This window comes from Aspergillus nidulans, chromosome II (assembly GCF_000011425.1).
Source record: "Aspergillus nidulans FGSC A4 chromosome II".
Lineage (NCBI taxonomy): Eukaryota > Fungi > Ascomycota > Eurotiomycetes > Eurotiales > Aspergillaceae > Aspergillus > Aspergillus nidulans.
The window spans coordinates 3323843-3349633 of NC_066258.1; the positions used below are offsets into that span (position 1 = coordinate 3323843).

The following is a 25791-nucleotide window of genomic DNA, read 5'->3' on the forward strand; positions in this document are numbered from 1 at the left end:
TCCAAGTTGAGGCTAGCGATCATTCATAATTGTGGTTCTCGGGGCTGGAGTGCTGGAGGTTGAGGCCGCCGTACAGAAAATCCGCGGGAGGCAAAATTGCAGGCTCTTCAGGCATATAACTTCCCAAAGTCGGAGCGTATGTAACAGCTGGGGGCAACAATATACTGCGGACAGGCGCCGACAACTTTTGGAATTCCTGTGACAGAGCATGGTGATTCCACCTTCGAGCCCCGTATTGGAGGAGATTGCCCGCTTGATTTAAACACTCAAGGGCACGTTCATGACAATGCAGACAATCTTCCAGCTCCAATGACGGTGGTTTGGGGCAATCTTCGGGAACCTGGGGTGCGGCTGGGACAGGGCTCATGAGGACGTCAAAACTCTGGTTGACTATGTTGAATAAGCGTCGAATGGTCTGATAGACGCGTTGAATCTCGATCGAATCCATCACATGCAGGCGAATTTGACTCTCGAGAATTTGATGAAGTTGGTGGACATAATCAATACAACGATTGAAGAGAAGTAATTTGGTGTAATCACATGGTGGAAGGTGGCGGGTTGACGGCGCTAAAATGACAGTTATTGTATACAAAAACTCCAAGTGATACCTAATAGCGAGAACCTGGGATATGTTCTTTGGCGTGTTATAGAACCATTCAGTCGCTTGCGAGTAAAGTACCCAGGTCGGTGTCGGGGATTGGAACGACGGATCGGTCGTGGTAAAGTATTTCTGCTGATAAGCTGCTGACAATATGCGTCTGATTTTGACCATGTTCCAAGCCGGCTCCGAACTGTGAGAGAAGATATACGTCTTCTCCAGTTTAGAGGATGGAAAAGCAACATTCACGGAGTCATCAGAGAACGAAAGAGTTCTATCCAGAGCGGTACTAGTAGCCCTAGGTATCAGTCAATTAGCGCTTCTGTCGTTGCAAGTCGAGTCGGTGACAATGAGGAGACGATACCTATCCAGAGAGTAAACACAATGGAAAACGCGACGTCGAAGATCCTGTTTCTCTGAAGAAAGTACATATTCCGCATGATGATCCTGGTGCAGTCCCAAATCAACAAGAACTCTGGCCGCCATACCTACAAGGTACCAAGTCCGAAAATGGACCGGGTCGATAAGAGAATACTGCGCTAGGAAAAGAATTGCCTGGATCCCAGCTAGGGTTCCAGGGCGAAGGACATCTTCGGTATACTGTAGTGCTTCTTGAACAAGAGAAAGAGCGTTCCGATGGTTGACGTCCAGTTGTGAATTTGATAAGGACCCGTAAGCCATGGCCAAAACCATCCGCACAGCCCAATTGTCGAATGGTTTGGCAAAGTGTGCGCCGTTTTGGTAGACAGAATCGACTGAAGCCCAAAAACTAGTTTCGAGAAAGAAGGGAAGTTGGACGTAGAAAGTTTCAAAATAATGCTGTATAAGCGGAGTGATTTCGGACCGAGACGGTAGCGGCCGTGGGGATGATCTTGGGATTTGTTCACCGGATGAAACCGCTAATATCAAATTGGCAAAGGAAGTATTTGATGTAATGCCCTGGAAGTCTCTTGAGGTGGCACTGACAGATCTAGATCGGTGTCAATAGAACAGCGTTCAATATAGGGAGAGAACCACCCACAGATAACCGAATTCTCCAACAAGATCGTCAATGTTAGACACCTCCTGGCTATGCGCATGAGTGGCAGGTACGGACGAGGCTGAGGTTATCGAGTTTTCATGAACGACACCTCCTTCACCACCGGTCAATAATCGTTTCCGTTCCCGAAGTTCTGCAGCCCTTTTCTCGAGCCGTTCACAGTAAGCCTCCAGAGATCCAACATAGCTTCTTTCTTTTCCTCGGGGAAATTCATCGCTGCTGGAGCAAGTATCCGCTTTTCCTGCTCTTTCGCAAGCCGAACAAGCCGGGAGTTTCCCGTCGCATCTGATCTTGGCGGTTCGGCATCTTGAGCATGCGGCGACTGGCCGACTGACTTTGAGCAGCGGTCTGTCCAAAAACGAGGAATTGGACATTCTAACTGTACATGTTCCCTATCGAGTTCATATCAGTGTGGAGCTAGCATGATGACTCGTCAGTGTTTCACGAAATAGTCTTCAGATACAGGCTGAGTTTCATGTGAACTCAGTCCGTGAAAGCTAGGAATCATTTCCTCGATAACAGTCTCTAACGCTAGGAAGATTTTTATGTTGACTAGATAAAAGTAAAGAGTTACTCACCACTTCAACTGTGTGCTCCACTGCAAATGGTTTTGAATAGAGACTGAGTACGGAGAATGGGGTATGGACAGATTTTGGAGGCTAACGGATTCTAAAAAAGAGCCGCTACCAGGACAGACAGGACTCAGATTCCATTGCAGATCACAGGATCAACGGCCGGGGCTGGGCGGTGCAAACTACTTTGATAGTCTTAGCTGCTAAGACGCAATGTGAATTCAGTTCCAGCCGAGCAAGTCAAAGCCTCAAACATAGGGTGCACACCTAGACTTGTATTGATACCCAGTGGTATGTCCCAGGTACGGCCAACCCTTATAGAGACCCAACAGTTAGGGACAAGTAGTAAAAGAAAAGAAATAAGACGACATAAAATTGACCCAGCAATTGTAATTTGTGCATTAGAATCGGACTACGTAGTATCAGGAACTAAAGAGAGAGCGCCGAACCTTGAGCTGCCCCGCGTATGGCACCTCCACGCTAGGCCAAATCAGGCACGTCACGAGCTCCGGGCGAACATCCAAGGCTTGATTTGCACGTGATAGCTCTCGATTTTTGCCCGAGTCAAAACAAGGTGTCAGGCTGTCAGCACTTCGCTAGAGAATCCGAGAAGGCATACCTCGGGCAGGGCCACATATAATGGGCCTAATTATCATCAAGACCCTGAACAATAGCTCGCCATCTGGACTCGAGTGATACGGGTATAATTCAAGGTTACTTGCCTTTTCACCCCACCACCCCGCCCAGCCCAGATCGTATTCTGACATTGCGTATCGGTTGCCTCCACACCCGCAAAGCCAGGCAAGCTCATCGTTCCAAGGCTGTGTTTGCTTCTTCCCATATTCGAAGGAGTAAAGCTTGAGGGGGAAAGAATTTCGACAGGCAGAAAAGAGCCCTGATTTTGGTGGTCGGCAATAATTATACGACATAAAAACAGCATAATTTCAGAGCTTGACTGCAAATGCATCTGTAAGCTTTGATTGGCCTGTGGCTTGGGTTTAAGACGCGGCCGTTCTCCTTCATGATTCAGGGAAGGCCGCCTTGGTCGTACCTTTTCTCGGTTTGTTTTATCGCCAGAGTTGCCCGGAATTTGACCTATTACTTCCATTTGTCACCTCAGATTCGATTTCCCAACCCTTCAGGACACTCTAGGCTTCGATTCTCTTACCGCGGCTCTCCAGTGTCGCTGACTTTCCGCTCGTCGATCGAAGCGGCGACCAAGTGGGCCCAGGCCGTAAGGCCGACAACCTCATCCCTCGTAGGCTCCGCGATCGCGACTACAAACAGTTGTTGAGAGACGTTCACCGAAGTCGGCAACGCCCGATAGTATCACGGTGATCAGATGCCTTGAATCAGCTGCGGGTGTCGATCGCATCTTGCTCGCCGTTCGGCCCTTATCCTCACGCTTTCGTTTGACGACGCCGCCTCCAAGAACTATCATGACTATTATGTCGAAGTTGCATCTACGCATTGTGTGCAGTTCCTTCAACACAGTCGCATGTGCTTAATCCACACTTAGACGAATTCCTTTTGATCATAACGAGACGGAGCAACTGCAACGTTCCAGCCTATATGGAATGCCGGATACTCTTACCACTCGCCCGTATTCTGCCACTAACTGTAGCCTTATAACCCGCCATGGCGTCACAGCTTGATCGAAACACCACAAAACCTCGATTCACAAATCCATGGGAAACCTCTCCCTCAAAAACGTCCGAAGAGTTCAGCCCTAGCTTTGATGGTCGGATTGCGCACACTTTGGCAGCTTGCACCAGGTGCCGACAGGTACGCCAACAAAAGCGCAGCCAAGCTTATGTACTAATTTTCGGTGTAGCGTAAGACTAAATGCGACCCCGGAATCCCAAAATGCGGCCCATGCGATCGTACCAATGCACAGTGCGCATATTATGACTCTGCTCGGAGACGTACAATATCGAGGACGTACATCGTCCAGCTACGTGAAACTGCCCGCAGGCTAGAGAAAGAGCTGGAAGAGGAGGAAAAGGATTTCCAACAGGCGGCAGATGCTGAATTGATCATTCGTGGAGCTGGCCGCATTCGGTTCAGAGAATACGACGAAGCCCGATATCTCGGGCCGTCAAGTGGTATCGCAATAACTCGCTTGGTCATGGAACTGGCCAAGCAGAACACCTATTCGAAAAGTATCAAGGATGTTGTTCCCGAGTCTACCGCGCAGAAGATAAAGGACGTCTTCGACGATGAAAGCGCGAAGCCTACTTCCAAAATATTTCCCCCAATTAGCTTAATCCCCCAACCAAACCTGCCGACGAAGCATCTAACATATAAGCTCATCGACGTCTTCACTGTCAAAGGTATGTTAATGCCTTCTCTTCAAATGCGCGGTTGGCTGACTGGCTGTCCAGCGCAAGGGATGCTTCCGACGTTGCATATGCCGACTTTCCGCCAGGAAGTTGAAGAAGTGTTCAACGGTTCCAATGATCCATGCCAAAACTTTCAGTTACGGATGGTGATTGCAATAAGTATGCAAAAAATGAGCCCTGAATATGCAGGGCTAGCGGACAGTTACTATCTCGCCGCGTTGCCATTTCTCGAAGCATCTCTGAAAAGGATGGACCTCAAATCCTTGCAGTGCCTAGTCTTGATCGCTCAGTATTCATTACTGACTCCCACGAGAACCGCCGCGTATTGGGTCGTTGGAACAGCTGTAAAGCTATGCCAAGACCTGGGGCTCACAGAGGAAGCGACAATAACCCGGTCGCGCACTGGGAAGCAGTTGGATCCTTTAGAAGTGGACATGCGGCGGAGGTTATTTTGGATTGTGACTTCGATGGAGTTCGGTCTCTCACATAGTTTGGGACGGCCAAGCTGTTATTCTGTCAGTCATGACCATATCCACGTCAAGTTTTTTGCACAAGTGGACGATAAGTACATTACCCGAGAAGGCATACATCCCGATGCCAAACCAGTCCTGCCTAAGTGTATTGCAATACACTTCTTCAAGATGCGCCTTTTGCAACTCGAGATTCGACGGACCCTTTACTTGAACAAACGGGACAGCCCTGTCGATGACCATGATCCTTGGTTCTCTCAAATGCTCAGCAAACTTGATCAGTGGGTATCGTCATGCCCTACCCATGATGGAGGTAGTGGCTTGAGCGGGAAATGGTAAGAAAGTCTCTATCATATCCCTGTGTTAGATTAGAATATTGATGCAGAACATACAGGTTCCAAGGCCGGCTGCATACCATGGTCATTTTCATGTACCGGCCATCGCCTCAGATTCCGGAGCCTTCTGTTTACGCTGCGCAACGATGCTACGACGCAGCTGTTTCCAACATCTTCATGCACTTAGAACAAATTGAGACTAAGTCGGTTGATTTGACTTGGATATTCACTCAATCGCTTTTTATGGCATTGAACACTCTTCTCTGGACACTCTCATACCCGGAAGTCAGAAAGGAACATCCTTTGAAAGAGGTTGAACACAACCTTGAAGTTGCATTACAGGGTATCATGAAGGCTGCAGAAAGATGGCCTGGGGTAAGATCTGCGGGCATGCTATATGAGACATTAATTGCCGCTTGCCTCAGGGCATACAACACTGAGGAATCATTTGTGGTCCATTCACCTTCAAATCCGTCTAGCCATGCGACACCGGCTTCCTCTCAAGATGTGCAAACACCACCGTCTATGGCAAGCCCTGCCAGCACCGCGGCCTCTATTCACTCACAGAATCTTTTAGCAGGGGGTTCTTCAGTGGCAGATACCACATCGGCTGGTACTTTCTCGAGGGGTCCCTCGGCTGACCGTTCCTTACCTTTGCCACAAATTACCTCTTCGTTATCTATTTCTACCGATCCTGTGAAAGCTCTCGAGCCCCCTCCTTGGGATCCCACTGTCCCACCAGAGGCTGCACCCGACACGCATAATTCCTTGGGCTTTGATCAGCCTGATGAGTCATTATTACCCAGGTCGAACTTGAACTTTGATCCATCTACGCCGTTTAATGCATTTCCATCGGTCCTAACGGGACTCCCGGGCTGGGACCCCAATTTCTCCCTATCTTCCATGACCACAGCTGACACGTTCCCGTACTCCAACGCAACAGCTGACCCAATGAACTGGGCTGATACTTTTGGAGGCCAATACTCCCATTATTTCAATGGGGATTACCCTGCAAATCCATGGAGGGGAAGGACATTGAGTCAACAAGAACAGCTGGAATTGATGGATTCGCTGGCAGACCACATTCCAGATGTCACAACGCAACTTGCGATGCAGACAGCGACAGCGCATTACCAGTCATAACAATCAAAGTTCTGAATCTCTACATTGGTGCAGGAACTCACCTATATTCAAAGTATAATATACTCATTATCCGACTTCGGTATTATGGGTTAATTTTTCGTATCTCTACTAGTACCATTATAGTATGAAGTACCGAGGTCATATATACAGTGAAATTCAATTACCGTAAATTACAAGCATGTCACGTGCTCATGGCCTCCGTCATCAAACGTCTCTTTCAAGTCCTTTGGTTTCACTTCATGTACAGATCAAAGGGTCATCAATCTTTCCACCCTTTCCAACCCACTTACTATCAACTTTCTACTCACTTAGCCTACCTCACTTCCATCGTCACTCTAACGACAACTCTGCTGGTCTTCAGGGCGGTCTCATTGGCATGTGTGATTTCTAGGCGCTCGCCTTATTGTCGCTTGAGCGAATCTCGACCTGCCGACCCTCCGTCCACCCCCGTCTCTCGTGGTCTGGGTGCGGCAATACGTCCTGGTACTGGATAATATCCGATTGAGGTCTTGAAGTAGGGCTATAGGATAGGGCTGCTGAGACTTTCGCCGCCGCTTCCCCCTCCCTTTCGAATATCCCCCTCCCCCGGCTTCCCATGTCCGATCGCATCTCTTCGGCTCCATTCCGGACAGGACCCCCTTCGCCGTCACCGTCGTCACCCGCTCCATTCACCTCTCTCAAAGAGAACACATACTCGACGATTCCTCCCGAGCAAATCCCACAGACGCCGACATCGCCTCCGTTGATGTCGGTAAGCGCTACAAACGATGCCTCCAATCTCGCAAACTTGCAAGCATCTAGCCAGGCGACGTCGCAAACTGCCAGTCTCTCCTCTCCACCTTCCACAGCGCCCATGACTACACAAAATTCTCAGCAGCCGACAGCAGGTGCAACAAACTCATTTCCTACACCGGCCAGTAGTGTTGGCCCCGACCACATGAATAAGTCGTTTGGGACAGACTTCTCAGAAACAGGAGCGTCTAACACGACAGGCGCAAGTGCCGTACCAACTCAGCAATCGGAACACAGACGCACGGATCACAATCGAGATTCCAAATCCGCTCGAGCAAGACAAGCAGTGAAGGATTCCCAACAGTTGGGCGAATCTGGTCATGCTCCGCATGGCAGCGCCATGGATCTAGATACAGAAAGACCAGCGCAAACTAACGCCAATTGGCTCAGCTTAGACTCTTTGCAGAAAGACTTCTCGTCAGCTTTCCATCTTTGCAAAAGCTGTAAGAGCCCCTAATCCTTGCTATGGCTGTTTGCCTTTGCGCACCTCACAATGCATTCCCATAATTGTTTGGATCAAAACCTTGTTAACAGTATCCTGCGAAAACACAGCCCATATTGCGACTGGACCGGACCCATCAGTCGACCTCATTTCGCTGTATGGTTTAGGCCCTGTAGCAAAGTCGGTTGCAAGGAATGATCCTGTCACTGGCGAAAAGATCAATCGTCTTCGAAAGTCATACGAGGGCAAGTTGAAAGGATTAGGGCTTGCTGGAAGGAACAAAGCGGTCAAACATGATCCCGCGACGCCTGGTGGACTCAGGCAGATGACAATGTGGCCAGAAGAAGAGTGGCAAAATCAGAAGGTTTTCGGAAAGGAGATAAAGGTGGCTGATATGGATTCGGCGCTGTACAATCTGCAGATGAAGGCTATGAAAATGGAACCGGGTACGGTACCAAATAACGATTACTGGGAAGACGTGCTAGGACACGACAAGCCGACGAAGAATGCAAACGCGGGAGAAGGCGCCAAAAAGACGCATCCTTCTGCAAGCGCTCCGCGGGCTGTTAGCCAGCCGAACGGGACGCCGGTGCCAGCGGAACCCGAGCGCAGCCGCCCAAGTCGAGGCCGCAAGAGACATTATGATGATAATAGCTTCGTGGGTTACGGTGAGGGTTATGCGGATGACGATGATGATGCTGCGATCTATTCGAATGGCGAAGGGGGAGGGAAGAAAAAGCGGAAGAAGGTATGTTTGACGCCTATTTCATTAAATATCAAATACTGATATCGTTATAGGACCACGTCCCAAGGATTCCGGCTCCCTCAGACAGAGGTGGAAGTTATGGAGTCGGTATGTTTGGCATTGGTGCGAGGTGACGGCACACAAATTTGCAGGCAAAAAGCACACTTCTACCTATTTTTATGTTTTCCTTCTACTATGCTCCATGCATAGCTATGTTACAGACCCACTGAAGAGGCTCAACACGCTTTTGAGCCCGGTGGAAGGACATGATTTTCAGCTCGACGACATTGTTGGTTGTCGGCTTATTCTCAGTACATTTTTTGCATCACGGTGCTGGATATACCCGGCTTACTTGATCGGACGGCGTTTGGGGGTTTTAAATCTTACGGAAAGGTCTCTTTTGGCTTCTTTGCCTATCCGAATGGCGGAAACATCAGATGCTGTAGTGCTTTCCCTTTCGCCTTGTGTTAATGGTCAATCCGTTGGTCGGATTTTGCTTTATTAGCTGTTGTCTTGACGCATTACGATAGCGAGGGACATTTCCAGAGCTGTCTGAGCAGCATCAGTACGGAGCTCTTAGATGAAAACAAGGATCTATCACACTTGTCCACCTCAGTAGAATTTTCCAGTAGTGTACACTCAGTGGTAGTGCGGTACCTTTTTTTCTTGTGGCAGGCAAGGCGGGCCTGGCCCAACCCATAGAATTTAGCCCATTACAAACTCTCTCCATCCGGTTATGCCTAACCACAAATCTATGCTAAACAGCAATCGCGTCCTCCATTCCATACATATATGCTACACATAGCTTCCTTAGATCATTTCAAGCACAACCAAACGGCCCAGCATGTCGACAACATTTGAAAAAACCCTTTCCCTTATCGACGCTGCGCACGCCCAAGACCCCAAAACTACCACCCCGCCCAACCCCGAATCCTCCCCAGTCCCCTACGAACTCCACTATGCCAACAAAATGACAAAATACCTCTCCCTGCGCAGCCCCTCCGCCTCCGAAGCCCTCCGTCTCGCCGTCCGCGCCCAACATCTCCGTCGCTGGGAAGTTCCGCGGACGGACTTTCCTGCGACCAAAATCGGGTACCATAGCTGGCGGAGTCATCTTGCAAAAAGGCAGGCTGAGATTGCTCACTCTTTATGTCTTGAAGGGGGCTATGATGAGCAGTTTGCGGGGCGGGTTGCGGCGCTGGTGAGAAAGGAGGGGCTTAGGAGCGGTGAGGATGAGGAGGTACAGGTTCTGGAAGATGTTGCTTGTCTGGTATTTTTGGAGGATCAGTTGGAGGAGTTTCAGAATGGATATGATGAGGAGAAGGTCATTGGGATCTTGCAGAGGACTTGGGTAAAGATGAGTGAGAGGGGGAGGGAGTTGGCGCTTGAGATGGAGTTGGGTGGAAGAAGTAAAGAGTTAATCGGGAAGGCCCTTGGTGGTAGCGCTTGAGTCGCAGAGTTGGGTTCGGTTTCCGGAAGGAGAGATCGAGCAGAACGTGGACGGGAGTATGGTATATATACTGGGTATTGTCTGTCAAGGCCTGGTTGGGCTGGGTTGTCAATTGCAAAAATGGCATATTTGTTATGTTTTGGCTTCGCTATTGTACAGTGGTGGAGGACTTATAGACTGCCCATCCGGGTATCGATATGGTGAAGTGAAATCTTGCGACATGCAACAATGATGCTAAAGGACGAAGAGGAGCGCGACGAGGGCAAATCAATCATGACTCCCCATTAATCAACCTCACCAAACCAATCGCCGCGCCCGCAGCAAAGGCCCCAACAACGACCATCTGAATGCCACCTTTGACCCCAGCAAGGATATTGTCCTTCCCACTCCACCCACGCACAACCGCGGTCTTGATATACCCAAAAACCAGCAACGTAATCGCCATGACCGCAACGCTACAATACAACGCAATAAGCACCTGGTTGAGAAAGAAGTACGGAATCAGCGGAATGAATCCGCCGATGAAGTAGCCCAGGGCGAGGGTGATCGCGCTCGTCCAGGCCTGGTTACAGTCCGGCTCAGACTCTTTGTGGTGGAAGGTGATGAGGAATTCGCGGAGGCGGTCGCGCGATGCATGCAGGGAAGCGTTGATGGGCGCGATTGCGTCGTCAGGAACGCCATGCGAGGCGAATATGTCGTAGACTATTGCTTGGGTCTCGGAGGGGGACGAATCAATGAGTTCGGTAGTTTCGCGGACCGTAGTCTGGTAGGATTCTCTGCTGCGGGTTAGAACCCTTACTTGATCTTGATTATAATAAAGGCAAGACTTACGCTTCGCTCTTTGCCCCGACGTATCCTCCCAAACCCATGGAGATTGCGCCCGCAGCTAGCTCCGCCAGCCCACCCAGCACGACGACCTTTGTATCTCCTAGCGCTGAGAGACCGGCACTCAGGGCAAAGGGAACAGTGAGGCCATCTGACAGGCCGAGAATGGCATCCGAGACGATGCGCGGGTCGATGCGTGACCGTGTGTTGCTGCTCCCCGTGCTTTCAACATCGTAGTTCGAGGATGATGGTGAGGAGTCGCGGAATGTGTGGTATGCTCTGCTCCGTTGGGCTTCAACGTCGTGCTCCATGCTTCCACTGCCGTTTGTAATAGTGTCGTCCTCGTCCTCGTCCTCGTCTGTAGAAAGCAGTGGTTTTCCTATGGGGATTAGCCAGAACTCCATAGAACAGCTTGCTGGGTAGGGCTGACGAACTGTAGTTTGGTTGTGACAGTTTAGTGCGTCGCTCTGGGAAGAGCTTCTGCTTGATAAACAAGAGGGCCATTTCGTATCCTCTCCGTTACAAGAGGTAGTCCCTTGTTCTGGAATAGGCTCGTCTGGGTTTTGTTCGCTGTAGGCGCTGCTCTTAAAGAATCCAAAATAGGCAAAAGCGCTAATAGCGGGAGCGGGCGCGTTCCAGACTCCTGACGTCACCGGATCTAGGGCCGATCGCAAATGTTTAGAAGTTCTTCAGCGACCAAAGAAAGGTACGTAGAGATGCTGACGAGGGATTGTGAATGATTGAGCTACAATGCACCAGCCAAAGCAAGATATTTATCCTCTGCCTTCTCACTTAAATCCGAGCTACGGACGTGCATGTCTGATGCCAATTTTTTCTCTGCTGCTTCACGCTGCAAAACAAGTCTCCGCTCGGCCACCCGAGCCAATCAGAGCGAAGTGATTACCAACCCGCAGCGATCTGCTTGAGCTAGACCATGATCGAGCATGCTGAATACCTCCAGGGCACGGAGAGAAGACAAATGAGATCTTGTTGATTATTCACGGTGCTGCATGATTATTTCTTCTTGCTGTCAATGGTTGAGCTTGCTGGGTAGAAATTCTTGTCTTGCTCGGGATTTCGCATTGTCCCCGAGCTGGTCTCCCGGACTCGGTGATAACTACGAAGCCGCATGCATGTCGAGGTTTTTCAGTCTCGGTCCTCGGGATCGGAGATGGCCATTTCAACGACGGAGTTGTGAGGCTGACTGGGTCCTGGTTCCTTAATCTTAACAAAGTGTTGATCATGGGTTCCAGGTTCCAGATGTGCCTCAACGACGAAGCAGCCAATGTGGCCAGGAGTACACAAGGACACCCGGGTACGTATACTGCCTAGGTGTAAATCCACACACGGCAGAAGCGGCAGAAGCAAATATCACCGCTAACCAGGGTCCGGGGCCCGGTACATTCTTGAAGGACTGGGACTTTGATATTACTCACATTCCACGAACTAGACACGCCTTGCTCAAGCTCAAAAAGTCTAAGGTTGTTCTCTCCTGATTCAGCGAAAGATCCGTTGTTTTAGGGATGGGATTATTCCGCAAGAGACTGACTTTTTTTCGTAGCTTCGCAGGTTCGTTCCTGGAATCTTCGGGGATCCCATTCTATATTCTTCTTGTCAGCAAGCTGCCCCAGTAGCCTGACCCATCTCCCAAAGTCTTATCCTGTCTTACTGCTTCCGTCAGACTGTCAGACGGGAGACTTGCCGCGGGAAATGGCATATATTCACAAAACTCGACGTATGGCAGTTTATTAGGCTATGCAGCTGGCAACATAAAGCCAGCATATACCGAAATAGGCATCACCAGCGAATCGCCGAAGCAGTTGGTCACTTCACCGCCGGCAGATTTTTGAATAGTAAGACTTGGAAAAAAAAAAAAAGAAAAAGAAAAAAAGAAAAAAAAAAAGAAAAAAAGAAAAAACTAGCAAGATTAATTCTAGGATTTGGGAGTCGAAACACTTGGGGGTTGTTGAGATGTTCTCTGTAGAACGATTGAATTGCAGGGCTCTTGCCAAGCCAAAATTTTGATGTTACTGTGACGCACAGACCATACCATTATTGGCCAATCACAAACATTTTTTTTATAAAAATTTTGCTATATAGTTCATCAAAAAGACTACCTGTTGCCTTCGGGCATTTGGTCAATTTGAAACGATACAGAGAAGATTAGCATGGCCCCTGCACTAAGGATGACACGCTCAATCAAAGAGAAGCTACCAGTTTTTTTTACATCACTCCCAAGCTTCATTTGACCATTTTTTCCTATCTCGGTGATTGCAGAAAAGTTTCTTAAGCCAAGAGAGCCAGGGTTCGAATCGGGGCAATGATCATGGTTTTTTTTTTCCCTCTCATAATTCGCATCTAAACGCACTACATCACGCACGCACGCAGCATGACCGAGAGGAAATTGCAAGGAAATTGTAATTCAGGTTAATACTTATGGGCAAATGCATAAACCGAGGCCCTTCTAAACTATTTACAAGTGGATATTCATGTAGCCAGGTATATCATATATCAAGCGCCCCTCGAGCACAGTCCTTTGTGAAGCATACCTAGCATACTCATCAAAGCAACTGTGAATACAGAGAAAATGTAACCTAAGCGCCGCCTTCTCTCTTTGCATACTCATCCTCCATACGTTCTTCATAGAGCCGATCCGCCTCCTCTTTGCTCAAACGCTGACCCTGTGCATCCATAGCGGAGGGGAAGCTGCTCTGCGCAAAGCTGGTCGTCATCGCAGGACCGGTGTTGCTGGTGCTGCTGCTTCCTGATGTGGTACCCGGAGCGCCGGCTTGCTGGGAGAACTGTGTAGTGTTGGGGTTGGCTTGTCCCTGTAGTTGGTTTGTGGTTTGATCTGTGTAAAGAGGAATAGGCATTGTGCTGTTGGTGGATAAGAATTATTTTATGTTCCTTGAACGAATTGCTCTGTGACAGTATTGCCCAAAAAAAAAAGAAAAAGAAAAAGAAGAACTTGATTTATAGTGGTGGTTGGAGTGGATATATAGAGTATAACGGTTTGACGTCACACGCCACCAACATCGAAGCGCTGAAGTATGGTCACGTGATATGGTTTACTATGATGTGTGGCAATATGTAAAGTGTACGCTGAAGAACTCATACTGGATCAAAGATCATTATTTCAATTGGGCCGTGGGTGGGGAAATTAGAGTGTTGAGCGGTTTCTAATGACTCATTATTCATATTCATAATATCAACTTGCTACAGCACGCCACATTAAGTTGCCGCTTGCTGTACAGCATTACTCCTAACCATTGAGAACAACTCCTCCGTTCGGGTGCAAGCACTGCCCAGAGATAAAACTACTATCCTGACTAGCGAGAAAAACAAAGCAAGTTGCGATCTCGCTAGGCTGTCCTGCACGACCCATCGGCGTGCCGCTGAATTGCTCGATTGCCTCAGTGGTCATCGTTGCTGGAATTAGAGGGGTCCAGACGGGCCCGGGGCATACTGCGTTAACACGAATGCCTTTGCTGCATTGCTGGTTTGACAGACCGCGCGTGAACGCGACCATCGCCCCTTTGGTCGAAGTGTAGTCGAGAAGGTCAGGTCGACCGATGTAAGGGTTTACCGAAGCGCAGTTGATGATGGATGAACCGGACTTGAGATGTGGCATAGTGTACTTGGAGAGATAAAAGACAGGATGAATGTTTGTGTCGAATGTGCTTTCCCATTGGGACCTGGAATAGAAATCATCATCAGCACAATGTGTCGTCCTTGTTAGATCTTGATACTCACTCATCCAAGTCACTGATATCAGGAAGCATCGTCTGCGTTCCCGCATTGTTTACCAAGATGTCAATTCCTCCTAGCTTCTCTAATGCCGTCTCAACAACCTTCTTGCAGTTCTCCTTCCTGCGTAGGTCTGTGGCTAGAAGGTAGCACTTCTGGCCGGCTTCCTCAACCCGTCTCTTTGTTTCCTGTGCGTCCTCCTCCTCCTCTGGCAAATAGGTTATTAAACTTGAAGCACCCTCCATCGCAAACAGAATTGCGACCGCACGACCGATGCCGGAGTCACCGCCAGTAATTATGGCCTTCTTCCCTAGCAACTTGCCGGCGGCTCTCTATGTCTGGTAACCTTGATCTTCGGAAGGGATCTGCGTCGATGTAGGCTGAGGCTTCTCCATCTGGGACTGAAGACCCGGCTTCTTCATCTGCTGGACGGGGACTTCATGGCCTGGTCCAATAATGATAACGTTAGGGTGTTTCAACTGAGGTATATCCTCGCTGATACTCACCGGTTTGAAATTGGCTCTGGGGTCCGCGTGAAGGCTTCTGTGTTTGGGGTTCCATGTTGGCACTTAATTAATCAAGTACAGAGGGATTACTGCAAGGAAATACAGTAACTGGAAATCGTGGCTTAAGGGAAAACCTAAGATCATCGACGGTTAAAGCAGTTATAGTAACACCGAGGCCCTCTAGGGCGTCAGTATGACGTCTGATCATGACACTAGACATACTCAACACTTGTTTATGAAGTCAGAGGTCCAGATCATGTCGGCCTCATGTCGGCATGTTTTCCATATCCTCTGGCGGCGATGGAGCCATTGAGAGAAGTCTCGTTCAAGCATGAAGCAGGCTTCCAATCAATTTTTGAGGTCTCCAGAGATATACGGTGGTGAGATACGATGACGCCGCCTACGCCAACGAGGACGATTGCTGGAAGGAAATATATATCCGCTATGGACTCAAGCAGCTATTATATTTCGTGGTTGACCGAATGGCAGGTTGAGCAAATTTTGTGATCCAGAAGTGAAGAGACAGGTTCAGGGACCGCTATGGTCCCATGTTTGACAGCTCGACACTAAAACAAATGAGCAGCTAACATTCGAAAAAACCTCCAGGACTACAGGTGGCAAAAATCCAATAACAACAGTTCGTATTTCCATAATATGCATATTCGCAAAACCTTTTTTAAGACATCAAATAAATGCCATTAACCTATGCGACGAAAGAAACCTCTTCTCCACCCTCGAGCGCCTGGCCCGAGACCTGATGAAAAGGAGTCTCTCAGAGAGAGGAAAGTGCCAAAGAATACGCCTGTCAATGACCCGAAGGCCGTTGAACAGACCGTTCCGCCGCGCTGTGCAATGCAGGGACCAGTCTGTGGTGGGCCGCCTTCTTGATCGCAGCCACCCAAACAAGGTAAGTATGAAGAAAAGAAAGAAGAAAAAAGCTAAAAGAACGGCGGGAGAGCGATGAATTTATACCCTGGCGAGGCACGTGGTATGGCGCTAGTGGTAAGCGAGCAATATCCAATCACGTGAGAATATATCTACTCATTAGAGTTAGGGATATATCTGATCATACAATGTGCTACATAGTGGTCTGGATTAGATAGTGGAATAAATAACGAACCAAAATCACGATTATCTCATTGATTCGGTAAATACTTCTAGTATCAAACAGCTCCTGTCCCAGGTCACTAGTTATAATAGTAAATGCCGTACGCCTGGTCTAGAGGAGCGGTTGGGGTACGGAGTAGAAACTACATCATATTAAGATATGTTGCTAGAAATCTACGAATCAACCCCCACTAAGAGCGAGACACGCGTCTACTGCCAGTCCGACCCTATTATCAGCCGAGTTAGCACCGCATCTTTCAGATAATGAAACTGCAGAGCGACTAACCTTCCCTCTTTCATCCTGACTACGTCGTCGATCACATCACGGTCCAAGTTAGGAAACATATTTGCGAGTGTCTCGACTACATTGTTATGCTCGGCTCGCTGGATCCGACGGGCCTGCGCATCCTCGGCGCTAGCCTGGCGGGCAGCGGCATCTTGAGCATCAAGCATTCTTGAAGGTGAGGGCTGCGCTGTACGAGGGTGGGATCTTTCGGCCGGTCGTCGCGTCTCTTCGCCGCTAACACGAGGCGGTTGGTAAATATTGGGAGTTAATCGCCGTGTCATTCCAGGATGAGGTGTCATGTCTTGCGGCGGTGATTCGGATTCATCCGAGAACATCCTACCTAAAGTAGACAACGGCTTCTGAATTGTTCTCAATAGTCCCGCTACTGGTGCGTTATCCTCTTCCCTAGATTGTGATGGCTCCCTTCGGCTGGAGGTGCGCGGTACGTCGGCGGATTTGCGCGACGGGCCTGGTGCGCTTTCGGAGGATGTTCTTGGATCTGCTACTTCGGATGCACGGTTTTGTTCCGCAATAGCCGAAACGGCGGCTTCGACATTTCTTTCGAATTCTTCATCGCTGACAGTCAAACTGGTGCGGTCTAGCGTTTCAATAAATTGTATGGCTCCGGACTGAGGCGGCTGGATTAGCTAAGTTCTATAAAGAACAGTGGCTTGGTTATTTACCAAGGAGGATAGGTAATAGCCCGCTTCACCACCAAGCTTTTCCTGATTGCGGAACCGAAGGATATACTGTATGTTAGACACCAGGTGCTCCGGATTGGCTTGAAGTACCACATAAATTAATAGCGGTATAAAAGAATCTGCTGAAGTGTCCGATTTCTTTGCATTCCGCAATAGACCTTATGGATGTCTCAGTCACGCATTTTTTTTTTTTCGCCTTAGTGGAAAGAACTTACCAAAGATAACCTTGCAGCAGTTAAGAATACATATTACTTTATCGCGGGGTGCCCGGTAGCCGTTGATTTTCAGAAGTTCTATAAGCCATTAGAAAGACTTCAATTAGAAATGCAAAAGACTCCCACCTTGCTGAGCAAGATTGAGAAATCGACGACCTGAGGAGCTCACTGGCGCGATATCAAGATGCTCTTCTCTTACCCAGCTGTAAATTCGCATCTTCTGCGCCAACACCTCGTCCCGCTCGACGTCTTCCTGATGTTGGCCCTTCCTCCAGGGACCATGCAATCTCTCCATCTCACGCCGCTTGCTTCTGCTCGCACTTCGCGGGATTGATGGAGGACTTGGTATTGTCGGTGAAAATGTTTGCGTGTAAAGTCTATTCATCACGAGTTTCTCCATACCTTCCTTGGCGTTGTCAAATTCGCTGTCAGACACGTCTCGCCATACTTCGCATGCCGCCATCTTATTAGTTATAAAAGCTAGAAAGTCGCTAATGATTTTGACCTGTTCATGGACCATCCATTGTCGCTTGCCGAATTCGTGAAGGAACGAACGTAAGAATTTGGCGACAGGGTCAGCGGTGCGATGCCGTAATTGCTCGAGGAAGCGGTGAAAATCAAAGGGTTGATCAGGCTCTGGTTCTGGAGGCGGAGGAATCGTTGAGGTCGAGGAACGTCGAGTCAATGTGAACTCCTCGGCGGTGGAGTTTCTATGGAGTTTGTGGGCAGTCGTTGAAGGTTGCTTTTCGAGTGATTGCGAAGACACGGACCTAGATTTTGGGGTCTGCTGGTTGATACCTGCTGCTACACCTTGATCCAGGCTTGATTTCCTGGGTGGGAAATGGCTCTGAGCCCCAAGGAATTGCTCAGCCAGTTCCATGCGAGGGGACAAAACTTGCTCCTGAGCCCCGTCATGAGTGGCCTCCGCAAATTGTCCCATGATGCTCTGAATCTCCGGTTGAGAATCATCATCGTTTGCACGCTCCTTGCCATTGTATGCTTTCTTGTCATCGCCGTCCGGGACGTCTGGCAGCTCTTTCTCCGCCCGATCGTTAATACCGGCTCGGTTGACGTACGGCTCATCCTTTTCCGGTGGAGGAGGCGGACTCGCACTTGTGCCCGGTATAGATTCCTGTTCCGTTCTATCGGCTGCTATTGAGACATCACCCATCTGCTCCGATAGAGCGGCATCTCTCTCAGACGCAGTGCCTGGAGTATCCATGACAGTGGGTATGTCCGTTGACCCTCGCGTTCGGGGGTCTGACGCGCTCTGAGTTCTCTCTTTTGTCTGATCTAGCAAAGCACTTCCTGTGCTATCTGTTGCGGTGATCGCATTCTGAATGTGCTCCGGTGATTCAAGGCCAACCGACGTCACTTGCCGCCCAGCCTCGTCCCCCTCATTGGGCGTCTCCGATCGAGTTTGCCCTGGTATACTGGGGGTCGGGGCGTCTGGGATACCTGAAGCGGACATAAGATAATCACATATATTGAGGGGAGGAAGGAGAGGTGAGTTTCGACGAGGAGCTTCTAGTAGTTCAGACGGAGCTATGGATCATGTTGCAGGTAAGTTGTTCGGGAGGGGCACGCCGGCTTGGGCGGGCTTGCGCAGCACGAATGGAGACGCCAACTCGGCAGTTATGATAAGCCGGGTTATATGGCTTAAGTGACTTAGGAATCAGTCCTATGGAATCAAGTTATATTGAGCTCCTGATCTTCCAAGTGTTGACCGAATAAGCCTGGGGCGGGACATAGTTACCCCGAGCCCGGCCATCTGTGTTAAATTTATCTCTCCCTTCGCTCTTGCTTGCTTCTATTTCCGTCCGAGAGATTCGGCCCTTACGGGAGCCAGAAAATATAGAGCATGTGTGGAATTTTCTTCTCGCTGACCGCGGCCGAGAACCCCGTGCTTCTGGATAGAGACCTTCGCTATTTGTTGACTAAACGTGGTCCAGATGAGGGCTCATACAGCATTGGTGTCCGCGGTGCCGGCCTCAATCTTTTCAATCATGAGGGTAATGGTCGCATGTGGCTTTCCTTTGCAAGCACTGTGCTCTCTATGAGGGGGGACGATGTCGTTCGCCAGCCACTCACGGATAGTGGCAGAACTGGGTCTATACTTGCCTGGAACGGGGACGCCTGGAAGATTGATGGACAGCCTATACCAGAAAAAAACGACACTGAGATCGTTTTTAACCATTTGCTTCAAGCTACTACGCAGGACTACCTGGCGGAAGATTACACTGGAGTTTCCAACCCAGTCCAAAGAGTGGCAGATGCTATCAGTAAGATTACTGGGCCCTTTGCCTTCGTCTTCTATGATGCCGTCAACTTCAGGCTGTACTTTGGAAGGGACTGTTTAGGACGACGATCGTTACTTTGGGGTCTCGATGCGGCGGGGAATCTTACAATATGTAGCCTGAGCGACGCCTCTTCGCCCTCCTCTTTCCAAGAGGTCGAGGCAGACGGTATATATATGATTGAGTTTCAAGATGATCAGAGCGCGGACCCTGAACCAGCCCCGGCTGCGGGACCTCTTTGCTTCGACGTCAAGAACATACAAAGGATACCTTGGAGCCATGAAGCCCTGCCGAAATATCATATGGTACGGCCTAGCGAATGCTCTTTGCTGTGGGCGGGTGACTGATTGAACGTGTCTAGATAAGTCCCATTCCTCCGATGAACAAGGCTATTCCAGAGGGCACGCCCTCACAACTAACTGTAACATCGTCTGTTCTCAGGGAGCTGGAAGACAGACTCCGCCAGTCGCTGGCGCTGAGAATTCAAAATGTCCGTGAGCCTCCCCTTGCAGGGGGTAGCAATGTGAAGATTGCCGTGCTGTTCTCTGGTGGTCTTGACTGCACCCTTCTTGCAAGACTCGCTCATGATATTTTACCCCCTGGAGAGACGATTGATCTTCTAAATGTCGCCTTTGAGAACCCGCGAGTTGTTGCAGCAGCGGCAAAAGGACTAGGACAGCGTTCATCGGCGTACGAAGGCTGCCCTGACCGTATCACCGGGCGAGCGGCGTTCGCCGAGCTCCAACGCGTCTGCCCTTCCCGCAACTGGCGATTCGTTGCTGTTGATATTCCGTACGTTGTAACCATCACGCATCGCGATACAATCAAGCGCTTAATGCGCCCACATAATACTGAAATGGATCTTTCCATCGCGTGTGCGTTATACTTTGCAGCGCGCGGCCAAGGCACAGCAATTGACAGCCAGCGCCCCGATGCCAGACCTTTCCAGTACAAAACACCTGCCCGCGTCCTCCTTTCTGGCCTGGGTGCGGATGAGCTATTCGCTGGTTATTCAAGGCACGGAATCGCCTTTTCTCGCAATGGTTACCGGGGTCTCATTAACGAGATTGAACTCGATGTCAGTCGCCTAGGAAAGCGAAATCTCGGCCGCGATAACCGGGTAATTGCACATTGGGGACGCGAAGCTCGATTTCCTTACTTGGATGAAGATTTTGTTGCTTGGGTAGTTCGAACACCAGTTTGGGAGAAATGCGGCTTCGGAGTCCCAGGAGCTCCAATAGATGCCGGTATTGACTCTGAGAAGAAAACCCTCCGCCTTCTAGCGCTCAAATTGGGCCTGGAAAACGTCTCGCGTGAGAAGAAGCGGGCCATCCAATTCGGTTCCCGGACAGCAAAGATGGAAAAAGGCAAAACTAAAGGAACAGATGCCTTGGACTGAATACCAGTTACAATTACCTTACCTCTTATACACCGCAACACATACATCTCCTATCAACCACATAGAAAACAGCGATGATGACAAAACATGGATCAGATACTTCTGAGACCCTCTCTCGAACCTTCATCTCGTCCATTCGGTTTCGTGCGCAGCAAATCCTATTTAGTTCATTCTTTCCCGCCACCGATGGAGAGTGCAACCGCCTGCCGCAAGGCAGAAAGCTGGTTACTTCCGTCGAAACAGGGGAAGGGGTTCGAAATGGTGAGAATCGCGTCGGAGCGGAGATATTGGGACTCGGAGATATAGGGAGATTTACGGGTCTATGAGGTACATCGAAAAAGGCAAGTCTGAGCTGTTCTCGACATTGCAAACTACAACATAGATAACACCATTCTGGCTCGGTATGTATAGCTAGCATTGTTCGTGTGATGCTGGACAGACATATGTATATTCCGTTCATAGTACATACGAGTATTTATCTCGACCTTAAATGTGAAGAAATATTTGACGAGACACGGCATTCTGGCACAGTATTATGTATCTACGGTTTCCTACAACAGTGATTTCTTTGGTATGATAATAGACGTTATTGTCGAATACTAGAATATCATCAAGGTAGAAGTGTCTTATTCAGGATTTTAGTGTTCCCATTCGACGAGCCGCTTTCAAGATGAGCTGAGTTGCTAAGGCTACTGATGGCCTAGAATTACGACAAAAGAGACAACACGGAGAATGTAGACCCGGCTCATGATTTGTGAACGCTTAGAGGATAACGTCAAGTCTGAAGCGCATGTTTTCATGGATTATACTAAGATAACCTCTACTCAACTAGTCGGTCCGCATGACGACTTATAGCCAAGGTACTGTGAGTTAGCAATAGCTCCACCCAGGCCTGCCTGACAGAGGAAAGAAAACAAGGGACCACCAGTTCACAAGCGAATAAACTCCAAAATCCGGAAGAATGTCGTCCATGACTTCGCATTCCTCTCTGGTTTGCTAGGTAGGTATCGCAGTCGAAAGACCGTACTCCAAGAGGCGTGCTATCACGACTACATATTACGAAGCAAGTGCTATATTAAAGGGTGATGTTGGGGGTGGAGTGTCTCGTATGATGACCGCACATGTTCACGTAGACTACGGAGTGTTCCGTAGGTACCCGTAAACCTGTCCCACCTGAGTCTGAATTCTCCAGGGCCTGGAGATCTGCAGCGGTTGCATTGGAAGATAAGGTTTGAGCGGTGACACGTCATGAGGCTGATGCGGCTCAGAGGGGGTGGGGTGTGCTGGCTCCATGGCGTGAGTCCTGAGGCTTGGGCTTTGCACAAACCCATAATCATATACGGGAGTCGGTACAGAGCTCAGCAATCTGAGTACCATGACTAACCTGTGGACAAAATGCATTGCAGGTCGGTTGTGAAGGGCGAGAGCAAACTTGCTGGCTAGAGAAGTGCGAAGAGGTGCAGAGTTTACTTGGTAGGTTACGACCAGTTTGGTATTACTACTACAGCGAACTGTCAAAGAGGATCAAAGTGCAACAATAAAATGGATTGGTAATAATCATATTCTGGCACAACAATTAAGAGAGTGGACAGCACTCAAACAGAACAATCTGGTGGAAAGATGAAAAGAGAAAACATACAACAGTAAGGAGGCCACGAGTCAATCCCTGTCCGGGAGACGGTCAGAACTGCCAGCTAACGGTTGATCAAGAACATAGTTGAGTAGAGAAACAGAAGATAATTATCAAGACGAGTGGACGAAGAGTAAGAAGACATCACTGAAGTCGCATGCACGATTCAGAAGAAATAAGAAAACTTTTATTATGCCGAGAGCGTCATCGCCAGGTAACCAACACATAGGAGACTGACTGGTGCTCTCGAAGACATAGGACGAGAGGCTGCTCCGCCCCCGCCCACGAGTCGCATTTCGACTATGTTGATCCAAAACAGTACGTGACAGCACCAGAATAAAGGCGCACGATCGTAAAAACAAATACCGCCACAACGGAAGAGCTTCTTCTAGGCACCTCGTGCACGTGCCTGAGCCTGAGATTTCCAGAACTCCACCATCTGTCGGGTTTCCTCAAGCTCTTTTGAGAGTTCAGCGATACGACGCTCCATGTCTCCCTGTCGCTCAAGCTTACGGGCACGAGACTTGCGAGCAGCCTCTGTATTTCGCGCACGCTTGGCTGCAACAGGATCAGATTCGTCGTACTTGATCGGAGGAAGAGGTTTGCTTCGCCGGGCGCTTACTCCGGCGACAGTCGAGTGTTTGGTTGTGGAACGAGAGGTGGCAGTGGGCGAACGAGCAGGCGACGAGACGGGCTTCACAGTAGGGGAGGAGACAGTAGGTTCAGCCTTCACTGCTGGAACAGGAGCTGCAATTTCCAAGCCAGTCGGGTCAAAGGGCATCGACATTCCATCATTCGAAGGGAACAGTGGAGCCCATTCTTCGTGACCGGGAGCAAGATCCAGGTCAGCGCCAAACACGGGAGAAGTGTCTTGGCTAAAGTATCCAGGGGAATCAAATGAAGGTGTGCTGAGGTCAGTGAACGATGTCGATGGAGGAGCTGAGGCATCCATGAAAAGATCACTGGGCGAGACAGTGCCGGCAGGCACGTCCCCCAGAGAATCCTTAGACGCCATGATGCCGGTTGGAACGAGGTGAGGCGAAAGCATGGTTGGATCGGTGAAATCCTCACCGAAGCCTTCCGTGAAGTCGAAGAACTCTGGGTCATCTAAGTTAGTACGCAGGCCAAGCCAAAAAGAACCTGGGCAGCCGAACTCACCTTGATGAGGGATGTTTGGAGTAGACATGTTGCGACGGTGATTTATCGACTGTGCGTACTGATTCTGAACTGGCGAGTTTGTGGTACTGTTATTGAAGAGCGGGACAGGTGGACGATAGTGAGAAATATTAGAATTCGAAGCCGCAGGAGCAGAATTCGAAGCTGCGAATCGACGCAAAGCGTGCGTCTGACTGGAAGGACTTGACCGAAGAGTAGTAGACAGATGATATCCGGTAGGCTGCGTGTTCAGTCGCGGCACTCGAGGGACTTGAGAAGTTGCGAGCTGCTGCTGCTGGTTTACGGAGTGTCGACGCGGAAAGTTCCTGCGCGAAAGATATCTCGACTGGATGAGAGCGCGCTGATAAGCTGCGATGTGTCTAGGGGTAAGGTATGCTGGAGCAGATGCGTCCGCGTGTTGTTCTTGAGGCTGGAGACACGGAGCAGGGTAGAGCACGAAGTCCTCTTGCGGAGAATTGCTGCTGTTCTTGTTGTTGCTGGGATCGGAATTCAGATTCTGAGCCAAAGGCTGCGTGGGCGAGGGTGAAGGAAGCCATGATTGCTGATGGTTATCCGTGGTGAACGACGTGGAGTCGAACGTGGTGAAAGGGTTCGAAAAAGAACTTGAGCTACGCGAAGCGATGCTGAAGTTCAGAGGTTCCTGAGAAGGAGTCTCTGAAGTTGTTTGAATGTTGGAGAGGGGAGTAGAAGACGAAGTCCGTTGAGGATCTATGGTGTCCGTCTCAACTGAGAAGAACGACGTAACGGGGGGTGCGCTTAGCAGTCCATTTTGAGCTGGATAATCAAAGTGAAACCGTTGTGAAGACTGAGAGGATATGGTTACGGCTGTTCAGAAAGATGGCCAGACAGGGTTGATGGGATGATAGGAATAAAAATGAGGAGATTTGTGAGATGAAAAGAAAAATTCAGGGAGGAAAGCCAGGCAGCGACGTGCCGGGGGATAAGGCACCTTTTAACAGTCTTACTCCTGCTTGTGTGCGTGGTCGCCGGCTCGCCTGTCCAATCAGCGATTTTTGTCTCCCCGCCTAGTGCACCAGCCGTTTTAAGAATAGCTCAATCTTTTTGGTCAGCCGGTGTGAGTCATAGGGCCAACTGAGACTCTAATTGGTAGCTACGCAGCGGAAGTGGGACTCCGCGGGCTCTGCGGATGACAAACCCATCGCTGCCTGCAGAGCCCCAGGCCGGTAAACTCGTACTCGGCTCGTCTTCTTGACGTCGTTGTGCCCAATTGACCAACCACAAGTATATCCGAATCTAATTTCACAGCCCCAGGCTGCCTCTGGGGAATGGATTGGAAACCCCTTTGCGGAAGGGTTGCAGCGGCCTGCCTGAGTGAGACAGGAGGCTTAGGCTCAGCCCCGATCCTCTTCTCTCCAAAGTCCAATGCGACACGGCTCCAGACCGTCCCAACCATGGAAAAGGACCGCTGTCGGAAGCAGCGAGCTCCATAATTCAGCCTTTCATGTTGACTTCCAGCAAAGGCAAATAAGTAAAAATATATTATAAAAAAAAAAAATCAAAATCAAAAGTGAGAGTCAAATATGAGCGATAAACCTTGGGGCTGGTCTGCCGCACAGTGGAGATCACTTTCCCAATCGACTCCCCGCCGTGTCAAACTATCCTGGTTGGCGTCGCCGAAGGGCGTGCCTTTTGCATTCCAGAACTCAAACAACCGGAATTTTCCGTCAACAAAGAGTTCATCTGACTTGGAAAGGAAGATTCGGTGTCGTCCATTCGCGCTAGTTCCTTCAGAGTGATATTGGGACGGAACAGGTTCCTGAAAATTTGAGACTGTTACAGCTGTGAAGGACTTGAGTTTAGGTATCAGACATCTGCTTATAGAAGCTTATCATTCCTTGAGCAACCAATTTCAAGCCATGCGCAATTGACAGACCCGACACCAGAACGCTTCCAAGCACTTCGACCTCAAAAAAAGAGTCCATCCACAGTCTTAAGAAGGCTCACAGCCTACTT

The 25791-nt window shown here is 49.5% G+C and overlaps 10 protein-coding genes across 10 annotated transcripts, besides 1 other annotated feature; 4 read left to right on the forward strand and 6 right to left on the reverse strand.

Moving 5' to 3' along the window:
- Positions 1-25791: part of a sequence feature (contig 1.61 483..865047(-1)) that runs on past both edges of the window.
- ANIA_03684 (uncharacterized protein) lies at positions 20-2011 on the reverse strand (the record flags this gene model as incomplete). Its single annotated transcript, XM_050611461.1, has 3 exons — positions 20-896; positions 963-1568; positions 1620-2011. The coding sequence occupies 3 exons, from the start codon at positions 2009-2011 to the stop codon at positions 20-22; spliced, it is 1875 nt and encodes a 624-aa protein (XP_050467490.1).
- ANIA_03683 (putative C6 transcription factor) lies at positions 3848-6499 on the forward strand (the record flags this gene model as incomplete). The annotated part of the gene is made up of 4 exons (XM_656195.1): positions 3848-3994; positions 4044-4542; positions 4594-5356; positions 5416-6499. 4 exons carry the CDS (start codon positions 3848-3850, stop codon positions 6497-6499), a joined length of 2493 nt encoding a protein of 830 aa, XP_661287.1.
- ANIA_10436 (uncharacterized protein) lies at positions 7095-8953 on the forward strand (the record flags this gene model as incomplete). The annotated part of the gene is made up of 3 exons (XM_050611462.1): positions 7095-7734; positions 7844-8481; positions 8532-8953. The coding sequence occupies 3 exons, from the start codon at positions 7095-7097 to the stop codon at positions 8610-8612; spliced, it is 1359 nt and encodes a 452-aa protein (XP_050467491.1). The 3' UTR covers positions 8613-8953.
- On the forward strand, positions 9300-9928 carry ANIA_10460 (DUF4202 domain-containing protein; the record flags this gene model as incomplete). Its single annotated transcript, XM_050611463.1, has 1 exon — positions 9300-9928. Exon 1 carries the CDS (start codon positions 9323-9325, stop codon positions 9926-9928), a length of 606 nt encoding a protein of 201 aa, XP_050467492.1. The 5' UTR covers positions 9300-9322.
- On the reverse strand, positions 10200-11157 carry ANIA_03681 (Fe2+/Mn2+ transporter; the record flags this gene model as incomplete). The annotated part of the gene is made up of 2 exons (XM_656193.2): positions 10200-10704; positions 10760-11157. 2 exons carry the CDS (start codon positions 11155-11157, stop codon positions 10200-10202), a joined length of 903 nt encoding a protein of 300 aa, XP_661285.2.
- Positions 13146-13676, reverse strand: ANIA_03680 (uncharacterized protein). The gene has a single exon (XM_050611464.1). The coding sequence runs from the start codon at positions 13624-13626 to the stop codon at positions 13348-13350; it is 279 nt and encodes a 92-aa protein (XP_050467493.1). The 5' UTR covers positions 13627-13676; the 3' UTR covers positions 13146-13347.
- On the reverse strand, positions 14016-15061 carry ANIA_03679 (oxidoreductase, short-chain dehydrogenase/reductase family; the record flags this gene model as incomplete). The annotated part of the gene is given in 4 exon segments (XM_050611465.1): positions 14016-14448; positions 14507-14828; positions 14847-14945; positions 15007-15061. The coding sequence occupies 4 exon segments, from the start codon at positions 15059-15061 to the stop codon at positions 14016-14018; spliced, it is 909 nt and encodes a 302-aa protein (XP_050467494.1).
- On the reverse strand, positions 16324-18786 carry ANIA_03678 (guanine nucleotide exchange factor VPS9; the record flags this gene model as incomplete). The annotated part of the gene is made up of 4 exons (XM_050611466.1): positions 16324-17028; positions 17083-17258; positions 17316-17393; positions 17442-18786. The coding sequence occupies 4 exons, from the start codon at positions 18784-18786 to the stop codon at positions 16324-16326; spliced, it is 2304 nt and encodes a 767-aa protein (XP_050467495.1).
- On the forward strand, positions 19177-21011 carry ANIA_03677 (asparagine synthetase domain-containing protein; the record flags this gene model as incomplete). The annotated part of the gene is made up of 2 exons (XM_656189.1): positions 19177-19917; positions 19974-21011. The coding sequence occupies 2 exons, from the start codon at positions 19177-19179 to the stop codon at positions 21009-21011; spliced, it is 1779 nt and encodes a 592-aa protein (XP_661281.1).
- Positions 22537-24708, reverse strand: cpcA (amino acid starvation-responsive transcription factor GCN4). The gene has a single exon (XM_656187.2). The coding sequence runs from the start codon at positions 23825-23827 to the stop codon at positions 23030-23032; it is 798 nt and encodes a 265-aa protein (XP_661279.1). The 5' UTR covers positions 23828-24708; the 3' UTR covers positions 22537-23029.